General features: G+C 38.2%; 2 protein-coding genes across 8 annotated transcripts in view; one reads left to right on the top strand and one right to left on the bottom strand.

The window, feature by feature from the left end:
- LOC139951662 (nicastrin-like) overlaps positions 1–18122 on the top strand; it is a 27084-nt gene extending 8962 nt beyond the window's left edge. For 2 of the 3 annotated variants that reach the window (XM_071950641.1, XM_071950639.1), the window contains exons 5-16: positions 1799–1935; positions 2686–2830; positions 3440–3546; positions 4348–4509; positions 5997–6215; positions 6314–6486; positions 7389–7470; positions 8171–8269; positions 9036–9123; positions 9885–10051; positions 12640–12855; positions 14591–18122. In XM_071950641.1, the coding sequence (XP_071806742.1) occupies positions 1799–1935; positions 2686–2830; positions 3440–3546; positions 4348–4509; positions 5997–6215; positions 6314–6486; positions 7389–7470; positions 8171–8269; positions 9036–9123; positions 9885–10051; positions 12640–12855; positions 14591–14692 (1697 nt within the window). In that variant the 3' untranslated portion in view covers positions 14693–18122. The remainder of the gene's footprint in view (positions 1–1798; positions 1936–2685; positions 2831–3439; positions 3547–4347; positions 4510–5996; positions 6216–6313; positions 6487–7388; positions 7471–8170; positions 8270–9035; positions 9124–9884; positions 10052–12639; positions 12856–14590) is intronic. The other variant, XM_071950640.1, reaches the window with a different exon arrangement.
- LOC139951663 (homeobox protein PKNOX2-like) overlaps positions 17973–23389 on the bottom strand; it is a 17665-nt gene continuing 12248 nt past the window's right edge. For all 5 annotated transcript variants that reach the window (XM_071950646.1, XM_071950645.1, XM_071950642.1 and 2 more), the window contains exon 9: positions 17973–22601. In XM_071950646.1, the coding sequence (XP_071806747.1) occupies positions 22366–22601 (236 nt within the window). In that variant the 3' untranslated portion in view covers positions 17973–22365. The remainder of the gene's footprint in view (positions 22602–23389) is intronic.

The following is a 23389-nucleotide window of genomic DNA, read 5'->3' as shown; positions in this document are numbered from 1 at the left end:
TTCCATTTCACTCAGCTTCGCCTAGCCTTGATCAAGGCTGTTGACGTACTGTTCCCCGGCCCGGTTCGCGGCACACGCATGCAGTGCATACACAAATGTACATTACCATACATTGTACAGCGCGAGAACAGTATAGCGTAGTCGTGAGAACGGTCGTGTCTTTGTATTTTCAACCTCATACACGTGGCTCAAACAACAGCCTTGATGGGTTTGTAAAGCTTTATCGGAATTCTGATAAAAGGGTATTCATGATGTGGGCGTGTCATTCTAAACATTGGCCAATCACAGGCGCGTTTGAGAATGACGTATTACTGCGAGCAATCATGCCACGTCCATGTGTGTGTACGCTGTACGCTAGCTGTATATGTACATGTACTGTACTACGTGCTTTTTATAGCAGTGTCGGGAGCGTGGTTTATATTATTAGCTATGATTGTAAGGGGTCTGAATGCGCTGCCGGACGGGTGAGCCGGACATGACTCGCCCGGTCGGTAATGGTGTTGAACAACTTCGAACAACTTCCGTTGTCTCGCGTTTCATTATAACACGAGGACTAGCATCATAATTACAACGTAGCTGGTAGATTTGTCCCTGAATTGGAAGCTGCTGTACTATAGGTGTAACGTTGTACTGGAGTACTAGTAGTATGGCAAGAGTTAGTTTATGAAATCGAACTTTATTTGTAGTTGTTGTTCAGCCACACGCCATCTTCTATCGTCTGTCGACAACACATATTTTCGATCCCCAACTTTGATTTACCGCGAGAAACGTAATGAATAATATATGTCTACACATGTACATTAAGACAAAATAAACAGCTGGGTTTCTTATCTCATCTGCTGGTCTGTGCTTGTGCTTCAAGGGGATGGGGTGTGTTGTACTGTCATATGCCCAACACCTAAGAATTCTTACCAAGTAGCCATCTTGCCGGAAACCCATGACACCTGGATACTTTTTTAACCTTTCTCAAACACATTTCACATGGTCTAATTTTCTTCCTTCTATTTCTAAACCCATGATTGATGCATTAAACGCGGTTGTTATATTATGTTGAAAGTTGCTGTAGTTGTGTTGCAAATTATACACCACTGATTTCCAGCGACTTACAGTTTTGTTTTACTAGTAGGGATTTCTCCCTCGCCCGCCGCCATTATTGCAACTATACTACAGCCACTGCTTGTTTACAATACGTCGACGAGCACATGTGTGCGAGTGCTTGCAGAACAACGTTGTGATTGACATCGCAGCGAGAGTTTATAGGTCAACCAACAACCAATGAGAACGGGTTGTTAGTAAACATTAGCATAATGAGCTCCGCCCTAAATTTTGGCAGATACAAAACCATCAAGGCGCTACTTGGGAGGTACCCATGTACCGTAAGTGTACCGTATACAGATGGTACATGTACATGTACAGTAAGTATGTGTACATACGCTGTAGTACACGTATTATATGCACTGTGTTATGTATGGGGGTGCGCTGGCGGAATTCAGTGATGGAGACTGGGATTTTGCAGATCGCGGCTGGCTGTAGCGCCTTGATCAAGGCTAAGCTTCGCCTCGTGAAACGGAACAGTCCAAATTTTACCTTGCGATAATATTCTTCCCATTCCACTCTGAGCCACTCACGATTTGTATACTACTCTACTAGTCTATTGCTTGTTTACAGTTTTTCAACAGATACTCTTCTGTTCGTCTTAGTTCCTTTATTGTTCTCTCTCAGGTCTCGTGACTTCTTTTTTTACAAAATTCAAAAGTTGTTAAATAAGTTTTTACTTGAATGTGTACCATTGCATTAGGATATTACAACAATGAGAGTGACTATGGTGATTGTCCTGTAGAATGGAATCCTGATGGAAATGCAATGAACTTCATGGATCTTAAAGTACCTATCTTATCATTGTACAATGAAGCTGAGGTCAACTACATCATCAAGGTCAGTCGCTGGGTACAACCCCCCCCCCCCCCCCCCCACCACCACCACCACCACCAAACACACACACAAGGGTCTATGTTCAATGAATACAACTTTGTGGGGTAGCTTTGTTCAATAGCGTAAAAGACCCCTCAAGGGTCCACCTGTAAGCTGTAGTGTGTAAACACCTGCAATGGGAGACTTTTGAGATGCTGGTGGCAGCAGACATAACCGACCTTTTTTGCGGCTCTGAGCGTGCGCACATTTGCTCATTTATGCGCGCTTTTAGATAGGTCTAAGCACTTACACTTTTGGCGAGAATTTTGAAAAAGGACCGTCAATAAGTTTCCCGTTTTGGACTTCCTTTCTTTTTTACAAATATAGTATTTAGTTTTTTGGCAACAGCTCCCATAACAATAATATTGTTTCTTTTAGTTATATATCCCTGATTTGATTGTGTATAACTACACACCAATGACACTCTTTCAGAATTGTTTTTATTAATCCATAATAATTATTACTTCTATTGCTGTCATTTTTATGATCTATGACAATATGATAGAGACAAAAAACTTCATGTTGTATTTTGATGATTTATTTAACAGACCAGCCTACTTTATTGTGACTGTTGTAAATACATGTAACTCTTTCTGGAGGTATTTTTTAATGCACACAGGTTATCTATAAATGAAGGGAAGTGAAATTCATATGCTTTATATATTTTGATTGATATGATTATTATTTCTACAAACCGTGTTGTTTGTTTGATAGTGTTACAAGGATCATAATGAACCAATGGACAATAAGCCTCCTTCCTATCCATTGTGTGCAACTGAAGTACTTGACTTCATGTACGGAGCTAAGGATACCCCTACATGCATGAGAAGAACGCAACAAACAACTAATCTGGAATTATGTAAGTTACCCTCGCTATCAACAAATTGACAGCTTTATTATATGTATGTGTATTAGTTTTCCACCATAAAGTCTCAATATGCCAGAAGAGTATCCTTACTGAAAGTGAAACTGCAAGAGGCTGGTCAAGTCATGAAGAAAACTTGTCTGATTTAAACAGCATTATTACACACATTTGTGCTGTGTAGTCTACTTTGTACAACTATGTAGGCCAAGGATTTGATACTGCTTGAGTTTTGTCTTGATGATATTGTTCTTTCCTTCATGTTAGAGGAAAGGTATATGTTTGGTAATCCCTCTTTAAATTACCAACTTTGAGAATCATTTCACTTTTAAATAATCTGGTATGGGAAAATATATCAGTTTTTGTCCCCCTAAATTTGAATCTGAGAAATGTTACTGTCGGAAACGTTTCTCAAATTGTGTATTCCGTTTACAGATTATCTTTCTGCATGGACAAAACTGCTCCAGATTCAAGTCCTAATCTAGACATTTTTTCTTCATTCAACCCCAAATTATTAGTTGTTCATTTTTTCAAGAAACGTCACCTTCATGTCCTTTATGAAAACGATCTGTACTGTGTGCTCATGGTCTTACTTTCTCTTTGCAGCGTATTTCTGTGATCCTCTTGGTGACTACAATTCCTGGGTTACATTAGTTCCAACTAATAAGACACAAGGTCTGAGACACAACTCCCTCATACTAGTGGCAGCACAGGTAGGTTTAACTAGTACATAAAGCAATTGGACACTTTCGGTAAACAGTATTGTCCAGGCACACTTAGTGAATCACAACTGATATAAAAAATAACAAACCTGTGAAAATTTAGGCTCAATCGGTCATCGGAGTCGGGAGAAAATAACGGGAAAACCCACCCTTGTATCCGCACGTTTCGCCGTGTCATGACATGTGTTTAAAATAAATCTGTAATTCTCGCTATCGAGAAATGATAACTGTTTTAATGTTTTCTCAAAAAGTAAAGCATTTTATGGAGTAATATTTCAAGAGAAGTCTTTCACCATTACCTTCTGTAAACCCTGTAAGTTATTTGTAAATCTGTGACCTTCACAACATCCACATCAAAATCCATAATTTTAGTAAACTCATTATCCTTATCAAAGTCAATAGACTTCTCAGCATCAATAACCTTATCAAAATCTATTCATTTTGTCAGAATCCTGACATTGTTAAAACATCAAGTCAGTTTTATTATGTAACCAGTCATATTCAAATGAACTATGTGGAAGTTTGAGTTTCAACAATGTATTTGAATTGTAAATGGTGTTTAGTACTCCTGAAGACGAGCAGAGTCTGTTGTCTGAAACGTCGAGACCCCATGGCTCTTTTCAGAGCCAACACTCCCTCACAAGAGATGTTATACATGCGGTCCGCAAGTTTACTATTTAGTATTTACAGTTATGTGGTATCGAGTTGCATAGGTTGTAAAATGGCTGTTGATGTGACAGACACGCACTATATTGTGAATTGTGTGTAATGAATAATGTGTGTTTGATGTAGGTGGATGCTACATCTCTATTCTACCATGTACTTCCCCGTGATGGTGCTGAACATTCTGCATCTAGTTTCATCACACTACTAGCTGTAGTACAAGCTCTTGGTGCGTTGAATTCAACAATCAAACAAGACATGGATGATATCATGTTTGTCTTCTTTCAAGGGGTAACAACTTTTTACTTTTAGTTTGCAAAAACAAATTTAGATTGTGGCCTCAATCATCACCAGCAGTGTCCTTGAAATAATATTTGTGTGTTATTGATACAAGTTAAACTATCCGGTTCTTCGCTTTTTTTAATATAAGTTACCACGCAAGCGCGGTGGATAGGGAAGAATATAGCGCTCCTGCGTATCATATCCAAGGAGGCAGAAGACCAAGGTGAATGTGGTACGCAGACTGGCGATATCTTTCTGTATTTCCAGCTTGGTCCTTTATAGCACAGCCTCGACACTGCCGGTTTCAAGTAAGGGAATAAAAGGGTAGCGACGAGTTCTTAAACTGCCATTTATAAATACCTCACACAGTTTCGCTATTCCTTTTGGTGGAGAGCACGTCACGTGGGGGTATTTAAAGCCATTGGACACTTTCGGTAAACAGTATTGTCCAAAGGCCCACACTTCGTGTATCACAACTTATATATAAAATAACAAACCTGTGAAAATTTAGGCTCAGTCAGTCATCGGAAACCCACCCTTGGTTCCGGACGTTTCGCCGTGTAATGACATGTGTTCAAAATAAATCCGAAATTCTCGCCAGAATTGATAATTGTTTTAATGTTTTCTCAAAAAAGTAAAGCATTTCATGGAATAATATTTCAAGAGAAGTCTTTCACCATTACCTTCTTTAAACCCTGTAAAATCTGTGAATCTTTTTTTCTGTTCCGAAAGTATATAATGTCTTCAAACAGTTGATAAGCTGGAGCTGTTAAAAACCGGTTGTTTTCGGATACTACGTGCTAGACTTGGTGCGAGATGTTTCTCGTTACAGGGTTTGTGGGCGCTGTTGGTGAGTTGGCCGCACTGTGTGTGAAAGGAAAACAAAAAAAAACGTCTTGCACTAAGAATAACTACGCATGCATATCCGAAACTGTCTCAGTCATAAAAATGCAACGCACGTCGTACAGAGCTCATGGATGTTGGAAAATGGATATGTTTTACAGAGTTTATTACTTTGTTACCCCTTTTAACCAAAAAGGGCATTTATGAATGGAAATAAAAGAGCAGTTACTCGTTCTTAAACTGCCGTTTAAAACCTTGCAGGGTCGTGGCCGTGGGATAAAGTCCCTCGCCTTTTTCGCCTCAGGCCTTTATCACACAGCCACGACCCTGCCGGTTTTAAACGGCAGTTTATAAACTCGTCTCTACCCTTGTATTCCCTTATTTAAGACCTCCTTGGCACTCTTTTATTCCCATATAAAACAGTTTTATTTTCCTGGTAATTACTGCATGAAAATGTGTGGTTAAGCATCAAATGAAGGTTTGTTAATACGGAACTGCTATTATTAAGAAATATGACTTGCTATACTTTTTCTGGGTATAGTGGAGTAGGTCTAAATAAAACAAATTCTCAATTTTCCATGGCTATGTTTTCAACATCTGAACAAGTTGTGAATAAAAACTGATTTGTTCTTCTTTTGAATGTGTTTTGATAGGAGAGCTATGATTACATTGGATCATCACGAATGGTGTATGACATGAGAAAAGGCCAATTTCCCTTCAAGGAAAATGCTGAATTTAGTCAACCAGCGTTTGTTGATGTAGATGATATTGCATACTACCTAGAATTGAATCAACTTGGTTTGGCTGTGGATGGAAAACTGTTTGCACATACAGACCCAATCACACAACAAGACCAACCAACAAAAACACAGGTATAGTACAATATGGAAAGGTTTGCGCTAACACCATTCAATTGCGCGAACAGTTGCCAATCATTTGCACTGAGTTTAACAACATTTTTGTCTTGCAGACTGATAAGTTATTGAAAAGTCTACAGAGCTCAATATCTGGAAGTGACATCACAATAAACAAACCAAGTCAAGACCAGCCACTGCCCCCTGCATCATTCCATAGGTTCCTGCGTAGTGGAGTCAAGGTACCAGGCATCGTGCTGACAGATCATGAGAAAGAATATCGCAACAGGTAAAATATAAAGGCAGTATCTTCCTATGTGGGTGCTTCATTGCCTGTCTGTGTTTGATTAATCTAGCTGTGATATTGAACCAAATTTTTTTTATTTATTTGTTTATTTTATTCAACATCCAAGCGCCACCTACATTAAATAAAGCTGAAGTGATTTAGCTACAGCTTTACAAAGCCTCTGAGTTGGCAATTAAATTTGTAAATGTGTAACTATTTCTGAATCGGTGAGTTCCACATGTAATCGTCCATTTCAGAATCAAAATGAGGAGCTAACATTTTTTATGTTTACAAAAAGCAAATAAAGGTTTTAGAAACATTTACTGCATTCAATGCATGCACAAGTTCATAGTTGACTTCTCAAACTTTATTTTGGTCACAACTTGAACCTCCACAAAGGTTATTTTAAGGTCACAAGGGGTGCGTTAGATTAGCTTCCATGGGTCGACCCCGGTGTGCTCATCCAAGTGGCGTATTTTATTTTTTCCAGGGCGAACTAGTGCACTGATAAATCCCCCATGCTCGTACTGGAAAAGTCGCCTATTTTTTTTCAGGACGAACGTGTGCAGATATTTACCCACGTTCCACCTGGGAAAAAAATACGCACCATCACGTGACCCTTCTCGTGGTGACATCAGAGCCCCTCGGGACAGCCCCAAGTGACCCTTACGAGAAGGGTCACCTGGTGAAAAGGGGATAATCTTGTAAACTATCTCATAACATGTAGTTTATCATAATGATCGTTAAGGGAACTGAAAGGGCTAAAATGATTGACCAAGGGCTATAAAAGAATAAATGCAACAAACGAACAGAGCTGCCAATTACTAAAAGATAGCTATGCTAATGTTGTGTCATTATTATAAATGTTGTGTTAATAGTGAAGTGCTTGTGTTTATTCGTTGCAGGTTTTATAATAGCAGATTTGATACTGCTGAACTATTGCAATATGAAGAGAATGAAAACTCTACAATATTTCCATTGGCAACAGTAAGTCATTTGTTCATTTTGGATGTAATTTTAGATCAATTCTTGCGTTCCTGCACTATTGAGTAATGAATGAACTGGATTCAATCTATGATACCATATACTCTTTTCTAACTCATGATTATATATATGTCTAAGCCATTCAGACCTGAGATGTCCCTCCCATTGCTTCTTATCAAATTACTACTGAGTAGACCTGACAGATTTTGAGTAACATCAAACTACAAACATCAAACTACTCTCGAAATGCTCCTGGTGTTATCAAAGTTGCCAGCTACACTTCTCTAGTTCTTTTAAAATTAACTTTTGTCTTTTTTCTAAAATATATTCTTTATTGACCCAATTCACCGGACGTCATCATCAGAATAAGTTTGGATGCGCCATTTTGGTGGTCAATGTCACTGTGTGTTATTCAGAGAAGTGCATGTTTTAGGTGACGCAGGGTTTACACGTAAACCTATTGACAACCAACATGGTGAGCGTGGCATCAGTCGCTGTGTGACTCACGTGAAAGGGGTCAATAGTGTTTATTTCTTCAGTTTTAAATTTGCTTCAGTTAGTGTTGTGCAACCAGTACCAGAATATTAGCTTGGGATATTACCATAAAACCATTTCAGATGTATGCAAACAAAAACAGGTGCACATTTTTCGTATTTGTTTGACTTTCTTATTTAAATATTTGTATTGTTGATTTTGTTTGAAGGAGCTAGCAACCATTGCCACTACTATATCTCGTGCTCTGTATAAACTAGCCAGACCAGAGGCTACAGATGCAGACCTCATCCAAGCTAATGCTACAATTGTAAGTTATATTTGTATCTTAAGTGCTAATTCCCTTCACAACTATACAGCAAAAAAGAGTTGTGAAAGTCACACAGCATTATAGATAAGTTCCAATAGACGCCATATTTACAGGCAAATTGCATTTTGGCTTGCAGGCGCGTCAAACGCTCCGTTTATTAACACATCAACGCTGTTAACTAACCAATCTGGCAACGAAATGTGTGTTCCTAATTGCCCATAAGGATGGCAGATTTACGTCATGTGGGAACTATCTGTTGTATACAAATCATGTTGTAAAAGTATCACAGTTTAGTAAGGACACTACATGTGTAGATAAACAATTCATCAACCTTTAAGTCTATAATCCATTTCTAATTTCCATGACAATTTAGAATTTATAAGAAATCCACCTTAGTGTAAGATTTTAGCTTGTAGTAATTTCAGTTGTAAACTCTTGCATGTTGATTGTAAACTCCATCCCTCCAGTCTGTAATAAACATACCACATAACAACTTGTGATTATGGCATCAAATCAGGCAGTGCATTGTCTTAACTCATTCATTTTGCATTTTTATTTGTGTGGACAAATTTTCAGATGAAAATATTCCTCAGGAAAATTTGTAATGGTATCAATTTGTAATGGTCCTAAGTCCTTAGATTAATCCTAAGTTAGGAAGAGTTTGGTGAAATCGACGGCTGTGTTGTCAACAGTTACCATTAAGCCTACCAAATAGATTTGTTGTCTTGCAACTTTGACCGAGTGTTTATTTGACTGACTATTGCAGGTTAATGACATGCTGTACTGTTTCCTGATTCGAGCCAACTGTCGTTTGTTTCGCTCCATTGTATCTCAGACTGAAGCCTCATCTCTATGTAAGATATTCGTATATTGGATTGCAATTTAAAGGAACTTTACAGAATTGGTTTTTGCTAACAAAACAGTTGCTGGCAGTGTAAGCACTTTATGTAATCCACCATATACATAAACTGACAAACCTGTAGAAGTTTGAGATCGATCGGCCATCTGGTTCACGATAGAATAGTGAGAAACGGCTTCGATGCCAAAACAAAAATACCTAAAACGCTCACTGAGCGATAAACTCCAAAGGGATGGTTTCAAATATCATCATCATGTAAGTTTTATGTCAGTTTTTTTATTTTTGTTTCTTACAAATTCAAACTGTTCCTCTAACAATTAATTATGTGAAATGAAGTTGTATGACTAATATTTTGCTAGTAATACATATCCATTGCACTCTGGCCAACATAGCAACTGTCTGTGAATGTATACGTAGCGCTGGGAGCCAACACCGGCCACACACAAAATGTATGACTGTTGCAGTTAATATTTGGCCAATGCATAATGAGGTCAAGCTTATTGGGTCAGTCTATTACATGTGCTACCTCTTAATCTGTGTTTTTTACAACAAAACATCATATTTCCTTTTATTTTTCAAGCAATAATGCAAATTCAACATTTTTGTGTTATGATCACATACAAATCACCCTTTGCAATATCTTCGATTGAGTTAGTGCTTTGTTAATCATAACAAACTGTTATATAAAATCAGCACATGATATTTTGATAGTATTAGATGGTAAATACACTCTCTTGATCTGTTTGCTTTCCACAGCCAACTCTGTATACCCAAGTTATGTTGGAGTGTTTACAGGGGAAACAAACTCCATGACAAAATTCATCCAGCGTTTACTGGGATTCTTCACTGGTAGTCTGACATCAGTTAAACTGATAGAGACAGATGAGACACAGAACCAGTGTAAAACAAACAGCAATGACCAGGTATTTAAAACAAATCCAATTAATGGTTATGGAATTTATGAATGAACCTAGTGACACTGTCTAAAACTAATATCAATCCGCCCATAAGATCTCATTCACAAACGAACAGCGCCCTCTAGCGGCAAAAAAAAGTTTTTAATTTTTTTTTTTTTTTTTTTTTTTATTTAAATAGCGCCCTCTAGCGGCGAAAAAAATATTTGAATATCCGGTTAATTTCGGATAGTTGGCCAGCGGTATTCGAATACCAAAATTTCACTATTCGCCCAGCACTACTGAGTATATACAATACAAACTTTCATAAAGATGGGTTATTGCAGTGAAGAATTTTAACACCCAATTATTTAGCACCTTATAAGGGTTTACAAGGTGCTAAGGCGCATTCAGCAGCCACAGCCAGGAACACCGGGTGAACCCCTTCTGTTTTCGATAAGTGCACTGGGTTCTTTTAAATGCGTTGCACAACACATGGGACCACTGCTTTACGTCCCATCCGAAGCAATTGTTAAGTGTTTTGCTTAAGGACACAGATGTCATGGCTGGGGATTCAACCCACACTCTGCTGATCAGAAACACTAGAGTTTGAATTTGGTGCTTTTAACCGCTCGGCCACGACACTTCCAAGTGCCAGGGTTCTAATAGTAGAGGTCAGGGTTCTAAGAGTAGAGGTCAGGGTTCTAATAGTAGAGGTCAGGGTTCTAATAGTAGAGGTCAGGGTTCTAAAAGTAGAGGTCAGGGTTCTAATAGTAGAGGTCAGGGTTCTAATAGTAGAGGTCAGGATTCTAATAGTAGAGGTCAGGGTTCTAATAGTAGAGGTCAGGATTCCAATAGTAGAGGTCAGGATTCTAATAGTAGAGGTCAGGATTCTAATAGTAGAGGTCAGGGTTCTAATAGTAGAGGTCAGGATTCTAATAGTAGAGGTCGGGGTTCTAAAAGTAGAGGTCTGGGTTCTAAAAGTAGAGGTCAGGGTTCTAATAGTAGAGGTCAGGATTCTAATAGTAGAGGTCAGGGTTCTAATAGTAGAGGTCAGGATTCTAATAGTAGAGGTGGGGTTCTAAAAGTAGAGGTCTGGGTTCTAATAGTAGAGGTCAGGGTTCTAATAGTAGAGGTCAGGATTCTATTAGTAGAGGTCAGGGTTCTAATAGTAGAGGTCAGGATTCTAATAGTAGAGGTCAGGGTTCTAATAGTAGAGGTCAGGATTCTAATAGTAGAGGTCAGGGTTCTAATAGTAGAGGTCAGGATTCTAATAGTAGAGGTCGGGGTTCTAAAAGTAGAGGTCTGGGTTCTAAAAGTAGAGGTCAGGGTTCTAAAAGTAGAGGTCAGGGTTCTAAAAGTAGAGGTCAGGATTCTAATAGTAGAGGTCGGGGTTCTAAAAGTAGAGGTCTGGGTTCTAATAGTAGAGGTCAAGGTTCTAATAGTAGAGGTCAGGATTCTAATAGTAGAGGTCAGGATTCTAATAGTAGAGGTCAGGGTTCTAATAGTAGAGGTCAGGATTCTAATAGTAGAGGTCGGGGTTCTAAAAGTAGAGGTCTGGGTTCTAAAAGTAGAGGTCTGGGTTCTAATTACACTATGTCTGTTCCTGTACGCAGATTGTAGTCAATCATTTTCAGAAGCCCAAAGGAGATTGTTTTCATTTAAGAATTTGTTAAGATCTAAACTTTCATGTTTGTTTTGCAATAAGCTCTAAACTTTCATTCTTGTCTGTTTTAGAAAGACTCTTATTGTTATTTTTGTGCACTGGGGTGACTTAGGTAAAATTGCTTAGCCAATGGGTACATACATGTAGGACCTGCCAACTACAAACTACAAGTATTTCTATAGTATTATAATATAAACTCACAAGTTCATTTTCATGACAAGATCCTTGATTGATCAATCAGTCAAGTCTAGCACACCGCTGTTTGCAGAGCAGCAAGCGGTTTGGATGCATGCGCTGATTTTTAGTTCTATCTAGCGCCCTGGTGTGGTTCGGTTTGGTTATGAGTAAACACAATCCCTTTTTGATGGGGTTTGCTCATATAAAAAGTAATAATTAGGTAAAGGAAGGTTTACCTTCTTATATCTTACTTTCCACGTATAAAGAAAAACTCATCTTCATGGAGAAAATCCTCCTCCGAATCTGTAAATTTTCAGCCCGCGCACATCTCGTTTGGACTCATAGATTTCTCCCAATTTCACGGGGTTCTGTCATTGCTCTGATGTTTCTTTACTATGTAAGTTTGCAGACGTTAAGTTCTTCATGATCTCATTGGTTAATCCTCCTCTTAAGTATGAATATTCAGTGTGTAAAGGGCAATTTTTATCAATGAAGTATGGGCGAAAATGCGCTGGAGGTCACGCTTAATGAATATGCATTACACAATGACTCGCAGAATTCTCGCGCATGCGCGCAAACCGCGTGTCGCTCACAGGGCTTTTTATACAGCGGTGAGCACTAGTAGCACTGTTCCTTTGTGCTGTACACAGATACAGTCCTACATCAAGGGCTTACATCAGGGTATAGGACTGGCGACTATCGTCACTACTGGCTAAATGAACATTAAAGTTGAATAATGAAATAATTAATAGTTGACTGTAATCTCTTATTGCAGATATTTCAAAGTTTCTTGATACAAGGCCCTAATCCAGTGAAGGATCGTGGTTATTGTGTGGAGAGTACTGTCAATCAATCCCCTGCATTATCACCAGCATTCATTGAAGGAGAGGAAGACTGGGCATCTACTGAATATTCAACATGGACAGAGAGTCAATGGGGAGGGTCAAGTTTCTCTCTCAGGGTCTACCTTAAACCAAGCACTGAACAAGAGGTAAAAAAACGCCACAGCTTACAATTCACAATCATGTTGTCTGCTTTGTCATTTAGATATTTGTAAATCTTACATTAAAGGCACTGTACACATTTGGTAATTGTCTAAGACCAGTGTCCTCACTTGGTGTATCCCCTCATAAGCATAAAATAACAAGCCTGTGAAAATGTCGGCTCAATTGGTCATCGAAGTTGCGAGAAAATGATGAAAGAAAAAACACCCTTGTTGGACGAATTTGTGTGCTTTTAGATAGGAATAAAAAACTTCTAGCTAGAAGTCTTTTGTTATTTTAGTGAGAAATTACCTCTTTCTCAAAAACTACATTACTTCAGAGGGAGTCGTTTCCCACAATGTTTTATATTATCAACAGCTCTCCAATGCTTGTTACCAAGTCAGTTTTTAAGTTAATATTTGTTTTGAGTACTTACTAAACGTTTACCTTCCCTTTAAAGAACACTATTGGTAATTGTCAAAAAATAGTCTTCACAGTTGGTATATCTCAACATAAAATGCATAATAACAAACCTGTGAAAATTTTAGCTCAACCAGTCATCGAAGTTGCGAGATAATAATGAAAGAAAAAACACCCTTGTCACAAGAATTTGTGTGCTTTCAGATGTTTGATTTCGAGACCTCAAATTTTAAATCTGAGGTCTCGAAATCAAATTCGTGGAAAATTACTTCTTTCTCGGAAACTATATCACTTCAGAGGGAGCCGTTTCTCACAATGTTTTATACTATCAACCTCTCCCCATTACTCGTTACCAAGAAAGGTTTTATGCTAATAATTATTTTGAGTAATTACCAATAGTGTCCACTACCTTTAAGATGTCTTTAGTAGAAAAACTTGGTGTGATCCCTGGCTACACGGGAGCTAACGGATGTATGGCTTTTGACCGGCCCCCTCAAACAAAGCTATTGATAAAATAAAATAGGCAGGTCGCCAACCCAGTGTTAGATAGCTCAGTTGGTAGAGCACTGGCTCAATAAACCAGAGGTGGTTGGTTCAAATCCTGCTGTAGTAATGTTTTCTTTGTTCCAAAATTATTTTTTAAATTACCCAATCGGTTTCCCTTGTGGTTTATAACTTGGTGTATGAAGAAAACTTTCAAAAATTTTTATGTTGTTTGTGTTACTGATGTTTGGGCTGCTTTGCACACTTAAAGCTTCCAAGTCCTGCAAAATAATTCCATAGTCAACTCATGGAGCATGTTTCTTACCCCTTAAATACTGAGACTACATGATGAAAGGCCACCTTGCATTGACTGCATGAATCATTAAACTACTGTATGTGTGTACTTATATATATTTAATTAGCGGTAACACTATGTGTGTATCTACATGCCAGGTAGAGTTTGTTCTAAGAGAACTAACTGTCTTTCTCTTGACGATGACGAGAGCAAGTTAGTCAAAACGTTGAGACAATCCAAGAACCGACTCCGCGGTATTGCAGTTAATTACGATCCTATAAGCTAAAGTACATGTAGCTGTAGTCCCAGCCTATTTTCTATACCATCCACCCGGGTAGGAGTTAAAAAGCAGGACAGTTCTTTTCAGAACTGAGAAGACTCCCAAACATCCGGTAAATCTACTCCGCGATAGTAGAATAAGGAAAGACAGTTTTCTAAGAACAAACTCTACCTGGCAAGTAGATACACACATCCGAAACCATGCAATGCCTCAAATCCTTTATATGTGTGTACTTATCTTGTTGATTATGTTCTTTATTTGACAGAGCCTAATATTCAGCCTTGGAATGATCATCTTATTAGTATCTCTTCTGCTTAGTTACTTCTTGAATGCCAGAGCATCAATTATCTTCTCAACTCCATCTTAACTACAAGTAGCAGGCAAGTAGGTGACTGCGCTGAGCAATCTGTGGTGATGTGTCACGATGCATAATCAATAACCTATTGAAGCCCATGATCTTATTATCATGGTTGTTGGTTGTTGGTTGTTGGTAGTGCATAAAGATGATGGTGACAATCCATTGCCATAGTGTCAAATGGATGCCATTTTTGTTTTTGAATGCCATTTCTAGCTAATGTTACAATGTTTTGTTTGGCAAAGCAAAGGCCATAGACTTGCACCATTAATTATAATAACAAACCAATAATTAAGAATTACCCTGTTTGTAAACATGCAATGCATTTCATGGAACTAGGGAAAATATACCATGAGTTTAAATTTGCACTGTGCTATTTCACCCGGGTTAATTAACCATAGTCAGTATTCTATTGACTCTTCATTTTTGTCCCCAGTGATCCATTTTGTAATCAAATGTGCATTGAGTAAGTCAATGATTGAGTCATCCTAGATATGTCCACAGCCATCTGCAGAATATTCATGATGTATTGTTACAGTATAAGATAATACATCAAGATAATTAGTAAGGTAACATGAGGATCAAAAGGATGGTTGAATATGAAGTTAAGATTTGTAGATATTTAATCATTTGGGGGTTGAGAAAAGAACAGTGCAGATGGGTTGGTGGGTAGGATGGATGGGATGGGTGGGTGGTGTAAATATTATTGTAAGTCTACATCAGATGCATGTTGCCTATTTCCTGGTATCTCTAGGAATATCAAAGATTTGACACACATTGTAGATATATGTTCTTTATAAGTTAGAATTGTGAAGAAAAGTGCAGATGTAAAGTTTAAAGTGAACTTGCAGTTTTTATGAAAAACAAGATTTTTAATGTTAGTTTTTCTATTTATGTAAAATCAAGTGTGTCATGTAAGCAGCTCAACTGTGAACGAGTGCATGCAATTTATAAATGGATGCTTTAATGAAAATATGTTTCATTTTGCCACACATCGTCCTGGGACTAGATATGTTCAAAAAGAATGGGATGATCTCGAACAATAAACACAAATACTTTGGTTTGTATTGAAATGGGTCCTCCACTTTAGGATGTAACCTGACCTGAATCTTTCTCTAGTTACATTCATTGTTTGACACAAGTAGGAGTTAAAATTAGTAGGAGTATAAATCAGTTCAGGTATGCGCTAACGCCATGTTTAAATGTCTCTTGGGTAGTGTTGGTTATGAATAGAACCGGTGGTTGACAACTCAATTTTTCGATCGTCTCAGCATTCTCCTAGTGAAGATCTGAGCTGTTGATCAAAACGCTGAAAGACAATCAGAGCTGACCCATCGAAACATTGAGTTGAGTTGTCAACCAAAGGTTCTTCTCGGAACCAACACTACTCAAACGAGATTTACACCTGGGCCCAGTTTCATGGAGCTGCTCAACGGTAAGCAAATCTTTTACTGTAGCAAAAAAATGTTTCTAAGGTGTAAAGTTATTTCACAGGTTAGAGGAAAATAAGGCCGACAGCGTTCACCATGGATTTGTATTGATACATCCTTCTTTTTCATGCAGTAAGCACTGGAAGGTTAGAACGCCTTTTAATTTGCTAATGGTAAGCAGCGCTATGTACCGGTTGTCACATAAATACTGGAGATGAATCCAAAGTTGCCATGGATCACAATAACTAACTCTAACTTTTTTACAAGTTTTATTATTTTTAATTGAATATTGTGTTTGAAATGAAAGTAAAGTAGGAATGTACAGTCCTTGGCATGAGTCCTGAGGTTTGTCAACAGCATTAGTTTCACCATGGAGGAAGGAGCTCGAATGAAGGGACTTCAAAAGCCGAACCCGTGGTACCGCGGTCGTATAACGACACCTCGTAATCACCTACACATACCTTACACAAACAATGGGCGACCTGTCGTATGTGAGTTTGCGCGTGCGCACTTGGTTCTTCACTCAACTATGGTGTCGTATGTCGTTTGGATATAATAAAGAAAAAACAATTTTTTTGAGACCTGATCTAATTTGTGTACACTTTCGCCCACCAAATCGAAAAACACAATTGAATACCAACCACCCTCGTGTGCTACATGTAATACCCAAATTTTGAACCACCACTAGTGACAGGAAGGTGCAAAAAATATGCTATGATATTTCCAAGTAAACACCACAAACGGTAAATAAAAATGTGTGTATTCACAATTCTTGTCTCCAATGATTAAACTTTACACACAGGCAACAGTGCAAAGTGGCGGTACCACACCTTCTGTACAAAGAGATCTAACCGCGCTCACTAATCGGCCGTCCAGCTGGAGGTCTCCTGTCTTTTTCCACTGGTCAGACAGGGGAATTGTCAGAGTATTCTTTTGTTACTCAGCGGTTTTGCGGGTCAATCGAGCTCCTTCTCTTCCTTCCTCCATGGTTTCACTGAGGCCTCAAACCATCTTACATGTAGATTTGTTCTGTTGTTTTAGTTCACAATAATCAAAATCCATGTTTCAAAGTGTACCTTTTAATTGCAGTTTAAAGAAGTTTATTTTTCTATTCTTCTTGAACTTTTTATGAAACGTAGCCGCAAAGGAAAACAGATGAACAGATAAATGATAAGTTTGCTTCATTTTTATTTCAAAAATTACATATTTCATGATTGACAAAAGTACATAACTGTACAATAATGTTTCAAGGCATCTTTATATGCAATAATTTCACCCTAGAATATGTACACTAAGCATGAATACCTCCTTGCTTTTATTGTTTAACAAAATACACGGGACGTGAGTTGACATAATGCACGATACTAGACAACATTGGCATCATGTTCAGAATGCTATGGATATCCAAGTATCCAGGGACAATACACAACTAGCAAACTCAATCTAAATGTCTGCCATTTGTTATTTTTAACAAAACTTGCTGTTTATAAAGTCAAGTATTTCACATTTTGGTAATGACTAAATTCTAGTACCTATGGGTGGTTCAGTGAATCTTTGAGATAGTTATTGTTAATAGATCTCTTGTATATGACATCACCAGCTTGAGTAGCGCCCACACAGAGGAAGACCTATCATTGGCTGTATGCTTCCATTGATTGATCTTAGTCATGGTGGCCAATGCAAGAGGTCTATTGAGTAATTTGACCAATGAAAACCATTTGAAGCAACTGACTAAATCCTGAATGGTGAACACACTGGTATTAGACTAAGCACACATTGGATTCTCCATGGTAGAGTCAGACTGGAGACAAAGTGCAATAACATCAAAGGTTACACACAACAAAACAAGTTACTCTAAATCAATATTTTTTTTTAAATAAACAAATTTGAACACGGTACATGTTAGCAGTCTATGTGTGCTAGCATGTTTAAGTTCAGTCAATAATAAAAACATGTATAATAAAATTAAAATAAAAAAGAAAGTGTTTAATAAAGAAAGTAAAAGATTAATATTTGGAGAGTGAATATTTCCATTGATGCTATTAAATAAATAAGGTAACTAGGTTCGAATAACATGCCAACCTTTGACTGAATTGTCACGTTTGCAAAGAAATTGACTTTAGGTTTAGTGAACACAAATTGTTTCCTTCAACCTGTATCTTGATTGTGTGAGGTGCAATGGACTCCTGCTTTTATAAGTATTGACCCCTTCAGATATAGCTCAGCACTATCTTAAAGAATAATACAAGCCCACTGTTAAATAAATCACCATGTGGTTTGTGGTTACAATTTCTCAGTTGAGTAAAAAAAAAAAGCCCGTTCATTCTCCCTGCGAATGTGAACCGAGTTTTGACGTCACAGCCCTGTTTTCGCTGCAAAAACACATTTCAACTGTTGCAAATTATTTGTATCGCATTCGCAAGAAGTATGAAGTGGGCTTGAGGCTTTATCTATAGCGAGTGGTTTGGTAGAGGCTGTGATCACTGCAGGGGAGTCAAAGCATGAAAGGAGAAGACTGTAGACGGTGTAACCTCTGACGTCACTCAAAAACCATAACATGATTCGCGCGCATACCGCCAGGCAAAACCTTTGTGTTTTGGCAGCCAGCTAGAAAGTACACGTCTTTTTGCCCGGCGAAACATGACGTGTACAGTGTTTTGTCAACAGAGGGCGGTTTGAATGTAAACATAGGTCACGTCATCTATTGACTTGTTGAGTCACTGACCTCTATGCCCATTTACAGCCTTGAGTGTTCATTCATGAGCAGACAGAACTAGGCTTGCTGTGCGTGCAATACTTGTATGCAATAGTACATTGTCAGTAGGCTAGTACCGAGATGCGTAAACACAATGGCAAAGCATTAGCATACTACATTATGCATCATTAATCATTACATCATTTCTCAACACATATTGATGTATACAAAAACATTTGAACTCTTAACTGTTCATAATTTTCTTTGGCACAATAATATATATCAGTAAATGAAAACTTCCTGCATTTATAAACCACATTCAGTGTTGAACTATCACATGATGAAATACTGGGATCTAAAAACCAGTAACCAGTTTAATTATGCCACAGTGAATCAAAGAAAATGTTAACTTTTGATAAAGTCTCCAAACCATTATTCAACCATACCAGCTTTTATTATTGAGACGATTATTCATGATATTCAATTCCTAGCTACCAGGGATGATAAACAACATATTGCGTGGTATGTTGCAATGGCACCTTAGTATAATGAATGTATCACACACTGATTGCAGCATCCTTGACTTGGTTACACATCTCATTCTTGAGAAAATAGAATTACCAACCAAATGGACCGAGAGTATAAATGCAAAAAGTAGTTAATGGCCTGGCGTTTCGAGCCTAGCAGAGTCTTTCTCGATGACAACACAACAAACATGAACAGGTAACTAGGTGAAACAAGTTACCTGTCATTCTTATCTATTAACAGACCACTTGTATATGACCCAACAACCTCAAACAGCCCCCTCATCATTGAGGTCAAAGGCAAATCACCATTAGACTTGTTAGCTGGGAATGGTTCAGTGCATAATAAGCAAGGGGTTTATTAGAAATGGCATATACCCAAACATACAACACTTCCTATATCAGATACAGTTCTCATCAGGTTTTTTTTATGATAAACTTAGTTTATGTTTCATAAATCAAACTTCTCTTGACAAAAATGGGGTTTAAATGAAAGCCTTTGGAATGATTAGAAAGAAAATCAAATGCATTACTGTTTAACTCCTTGAAGTTGTTTTGCCAGTGCTGTGCAAAATCTTTGACTTCATGCGTTACTAGATAGGTTTAGCAAGTCTACCAATACATACAGAGAGATGTTCACATCTAGCGTTGAATCTGACCAATGATCCATAATGAACAATTACAGTAACCAAATCCGTATCCAGATCCATACACTTGCACAACCTCTCTACCATAACTAGGTTTTAACCGTATTATTGTTTTATATCTGGGTTTTATTTGTTCAATGTAGAAAAGTTTGGAGAAAGGTGTTTTACTCTTGGGAATTTACATTAAAAGGGACATCCTCATGGGACCATACACATTTCAATTCTAACATGATCTTTCAATTGGGAAATCTTTAGATGTAAACAAACGCCCCAAACATGTCACTTTGTTGGTCCATGGTTCTTTAAAATGGCAATTATGAAAATAAAGATTCAGTTATGTACGATTGGATTATTTCAATATAAGAGACAAGGACCTTTTCAAATAGACAGCCAACTATCCCAATATTTTGTGATGTTTTATAAAAATATCATTTTGCAATTAACCCACTAATGGCCAGAAAAATTGACGCCACAGAGAATCAAGCTGAAGGATTTGGACACTCCTCAAGTTGTGAAAACACCACTGTGTATGGGACTGAATAACAGTTGGATCCCGGTTAGCACAGCATCAGTGATCAGCAAGTGGGCTCAAGTGTTTGCGGCATATTGTCTCTTTGTATTTCTAACTCCACTACAAGACTCTTTCAAAAATAATATCTCTTTTCACACCAATAAATTGTTTTGCATGCAGTGCAGTTGGTTGCTCCAAAGTGCTTGTTAATTTGTCTTGTGTGTCAAGGCTCTCAGTCAATGTTGGGGTGCCGTCAATCTTCATGTATTAATCAAAACATCTTTGTATTTCTGATTCCGTATTTGACATTCCCCTATGACCAGAAAACACTGCATTTTGCAACACAATTTTTCAACAACTTAAAGACACTGGACGATATTGGTAATTGTCAAAGACCAGTCTTCTCACTTGGTGTATCTCATCATATGCATAAAATAACAAACCTGTGAAAATTTGAGCTCGATTGGTCGTCGGAGTTGCGAGATAACTATGAAAGAAAAAAACACCCTTGTCACACGAAGTTGTGTGCTTTCAGATGCTTGATTTCGTGACCTCAATTTCTAAACTTGGTCTCGAAATCAAATTCGTGTAAAATTACTTCTTTCTCAAAAACTACGTTACTCCAGAGGGAGCCGTTTCTCACAATGTTTTATACTATCAACCTCTCCCCATTACTCGTTACCAAGTAAGGTTTTATGCCAATAATTATTTTGAGTAATTACCAATAGTGTCCACTGCCTTTAAGGTAAGGCTGCATGCTTCATAACGCAGCCATCTTTTCGAATTTGCCTCCCACATTCTTAAATTCTTCACTTAAAGGGGTGCAATACATAAGAAGTTATGCTTGACTTTACATCTTTCTTTTTGAAATTCCAATTGGACAAATTCAAATGACATACTGGACCCATTGGCTAGCCAATGGTTGCAATACAACACATCAATCATCTCAAATTAGTTAGTAGCTTGGACTCCTCAAATAAAACATTTGATATTCATCTTATTTACATGCAATTGTTTATCTCATTAACCATCTTCACAGTGATGTACGTGTATGACTTTGATATGGTGTTGGGCCATGAAGAATTCTCTCAAAGATTAAACCAATGCATAGTTTACAGGAAGTAACAAGTAGTACTGATTCACACCATCCAATAGATGCTATGCTTGATCTATGGATTGGTCTCATTTATGTGTTTGATTGATAGCCAATAAGAGAGGTATTGGTTATGGCAGCTTAGATTAGTCTGGGTATGGATAGCAAGTCATTTTCTTGACTCAACTGGCTTTAATGTAAAGCACAAACAGCATGACTACTAACGTGTTGAATTATCGTTGCATTACCTTTGTGCATGTATATCAGACTACATGCTAGCCTTTTGTCAAGGCCGTCATGACTTGGACAGCTTTGTAGAGCCACGGTCCCAAGCGACTTGAACGGGAGACCATACACGCTAGTGGCAAAGCCACAAGGGCCTTTTCCAACTTGTTTTGTGGTTTTGATGAATTATTCATAGAGTATGAAGCGTGCATTAATGTGTGCTGACCCGCTGACCCCCGTCGCTTCTGATTGGTTTGGACTTGGGTAGCAAAAGTTGAGATTTAAAGAAACACATAAGAAACCGCAAACAAGTTGGAAAAGGCCCTTGTGGCTTTGCCACTAGCGTGTATGGTCTCCCGTTCCAGTCGCTTGGGACCGAGGCTCTGCGAAGCTGTCCGAGCCACCAAGGCATTGACAAAAGGCTAACTACATGCATGTATATGGCACATATTAAAGTGTAGAGTGCAGCCCTGGTAAAGTGTATGATTTAAAGCAAGCTGCTGGAATAGCAATAATGATGGAAAACTTTAGGACTGATTGTGATATGATGAGAGTATCCTTCACGATGAGTCCTCGTCACTGTCTATACCCATCACACCATCATTAGATGACATCTCAGATTCATCGCCTATATCATCATCCAGGGGGACACCCTCCCCATTAGATACCAGGCTGTCTAGCTGTGGAGAAGCTGAAGACTGATGAACCCGTACTATTGATGAGAGTGTCTCCCCTGATAATGTGATTTGTTCCACTGGTACTGATGAACCAAGTGCTGATGTTGTCATATCACTGCCTGCAATAGACAAAGAAAGTGGTAACTATTTCAGTACATATACATCTTGGAGCAGAACCTGCTTTGTAACACACCTACTAAACATCATGATGTGCCCACAACTTTGCAGACTAAAGTATAACAGTACCAGAACGAACACTCTACATGTATATATTCTTAACTATGGTTACAGGACCTACTGGTACATGTAGTTGTTTTTTGAGCATGAACATACAGGAAGCACAAAATTGGCGCTTACGGAAGCAGGGAATTCTGTGCTTACGGCAAGCATACGGTTATTTCACTGGTTAGCTGGTTAGTGCGCGTGCGTACTCCACGTTACTAGGCATTTTCACTTACAAGGCTCTTGCAGGTAAGCGTCGGATGGTGATCATAAGCGCAGAATTCAGCAGTAAGCAGGGCCATGATATCGGCCCGTTCACATCGCTCACAACATCAAACCTTTACTATAGGAGGAAGAATTAACAGGTTGGTCTTCAAGAAGATTCTCACCAAAAATCTGAAATGTTTCTTCTCTTATAGAATATCTTGGACCATAGTCTTTTTGGAAAAAGATATTTATTGGCAACGAGGTGTCTCCCAGCCCCCCCCCCACCAAAACCAAGAGGGTTCTGGTTATTTTTTGTGGTCACTTTCAGGCCCTCAGTATGGATCATCTGAGCTGAACTATTCTACAGTCACACGCAATGATGGTATTAGCAACAATACACTTAAAAGTGTTCTGTCTTTCTCACTTTCTTGTTTCTGCATCTTGAGGACGAAGAATCTCATTGCTCAATGATTCTTTA

This window comes from Asterias amurensis, chromosome 19 (genome assembly GCF_032118995.1).
Source record: "Asterias amurensis chromosome 19, ASM3211899v1".
Taxonomy (NCBI): domain Eukaryota; kingdom Metazoa; phylum Echinodermata; class Asteroidea; order Forcipulatida; family Asteriidae; genus Asterias; species Asterias amurensis.
This window is presented reverse-complemented; position numbering and strand designations above follow the sequence as displayed.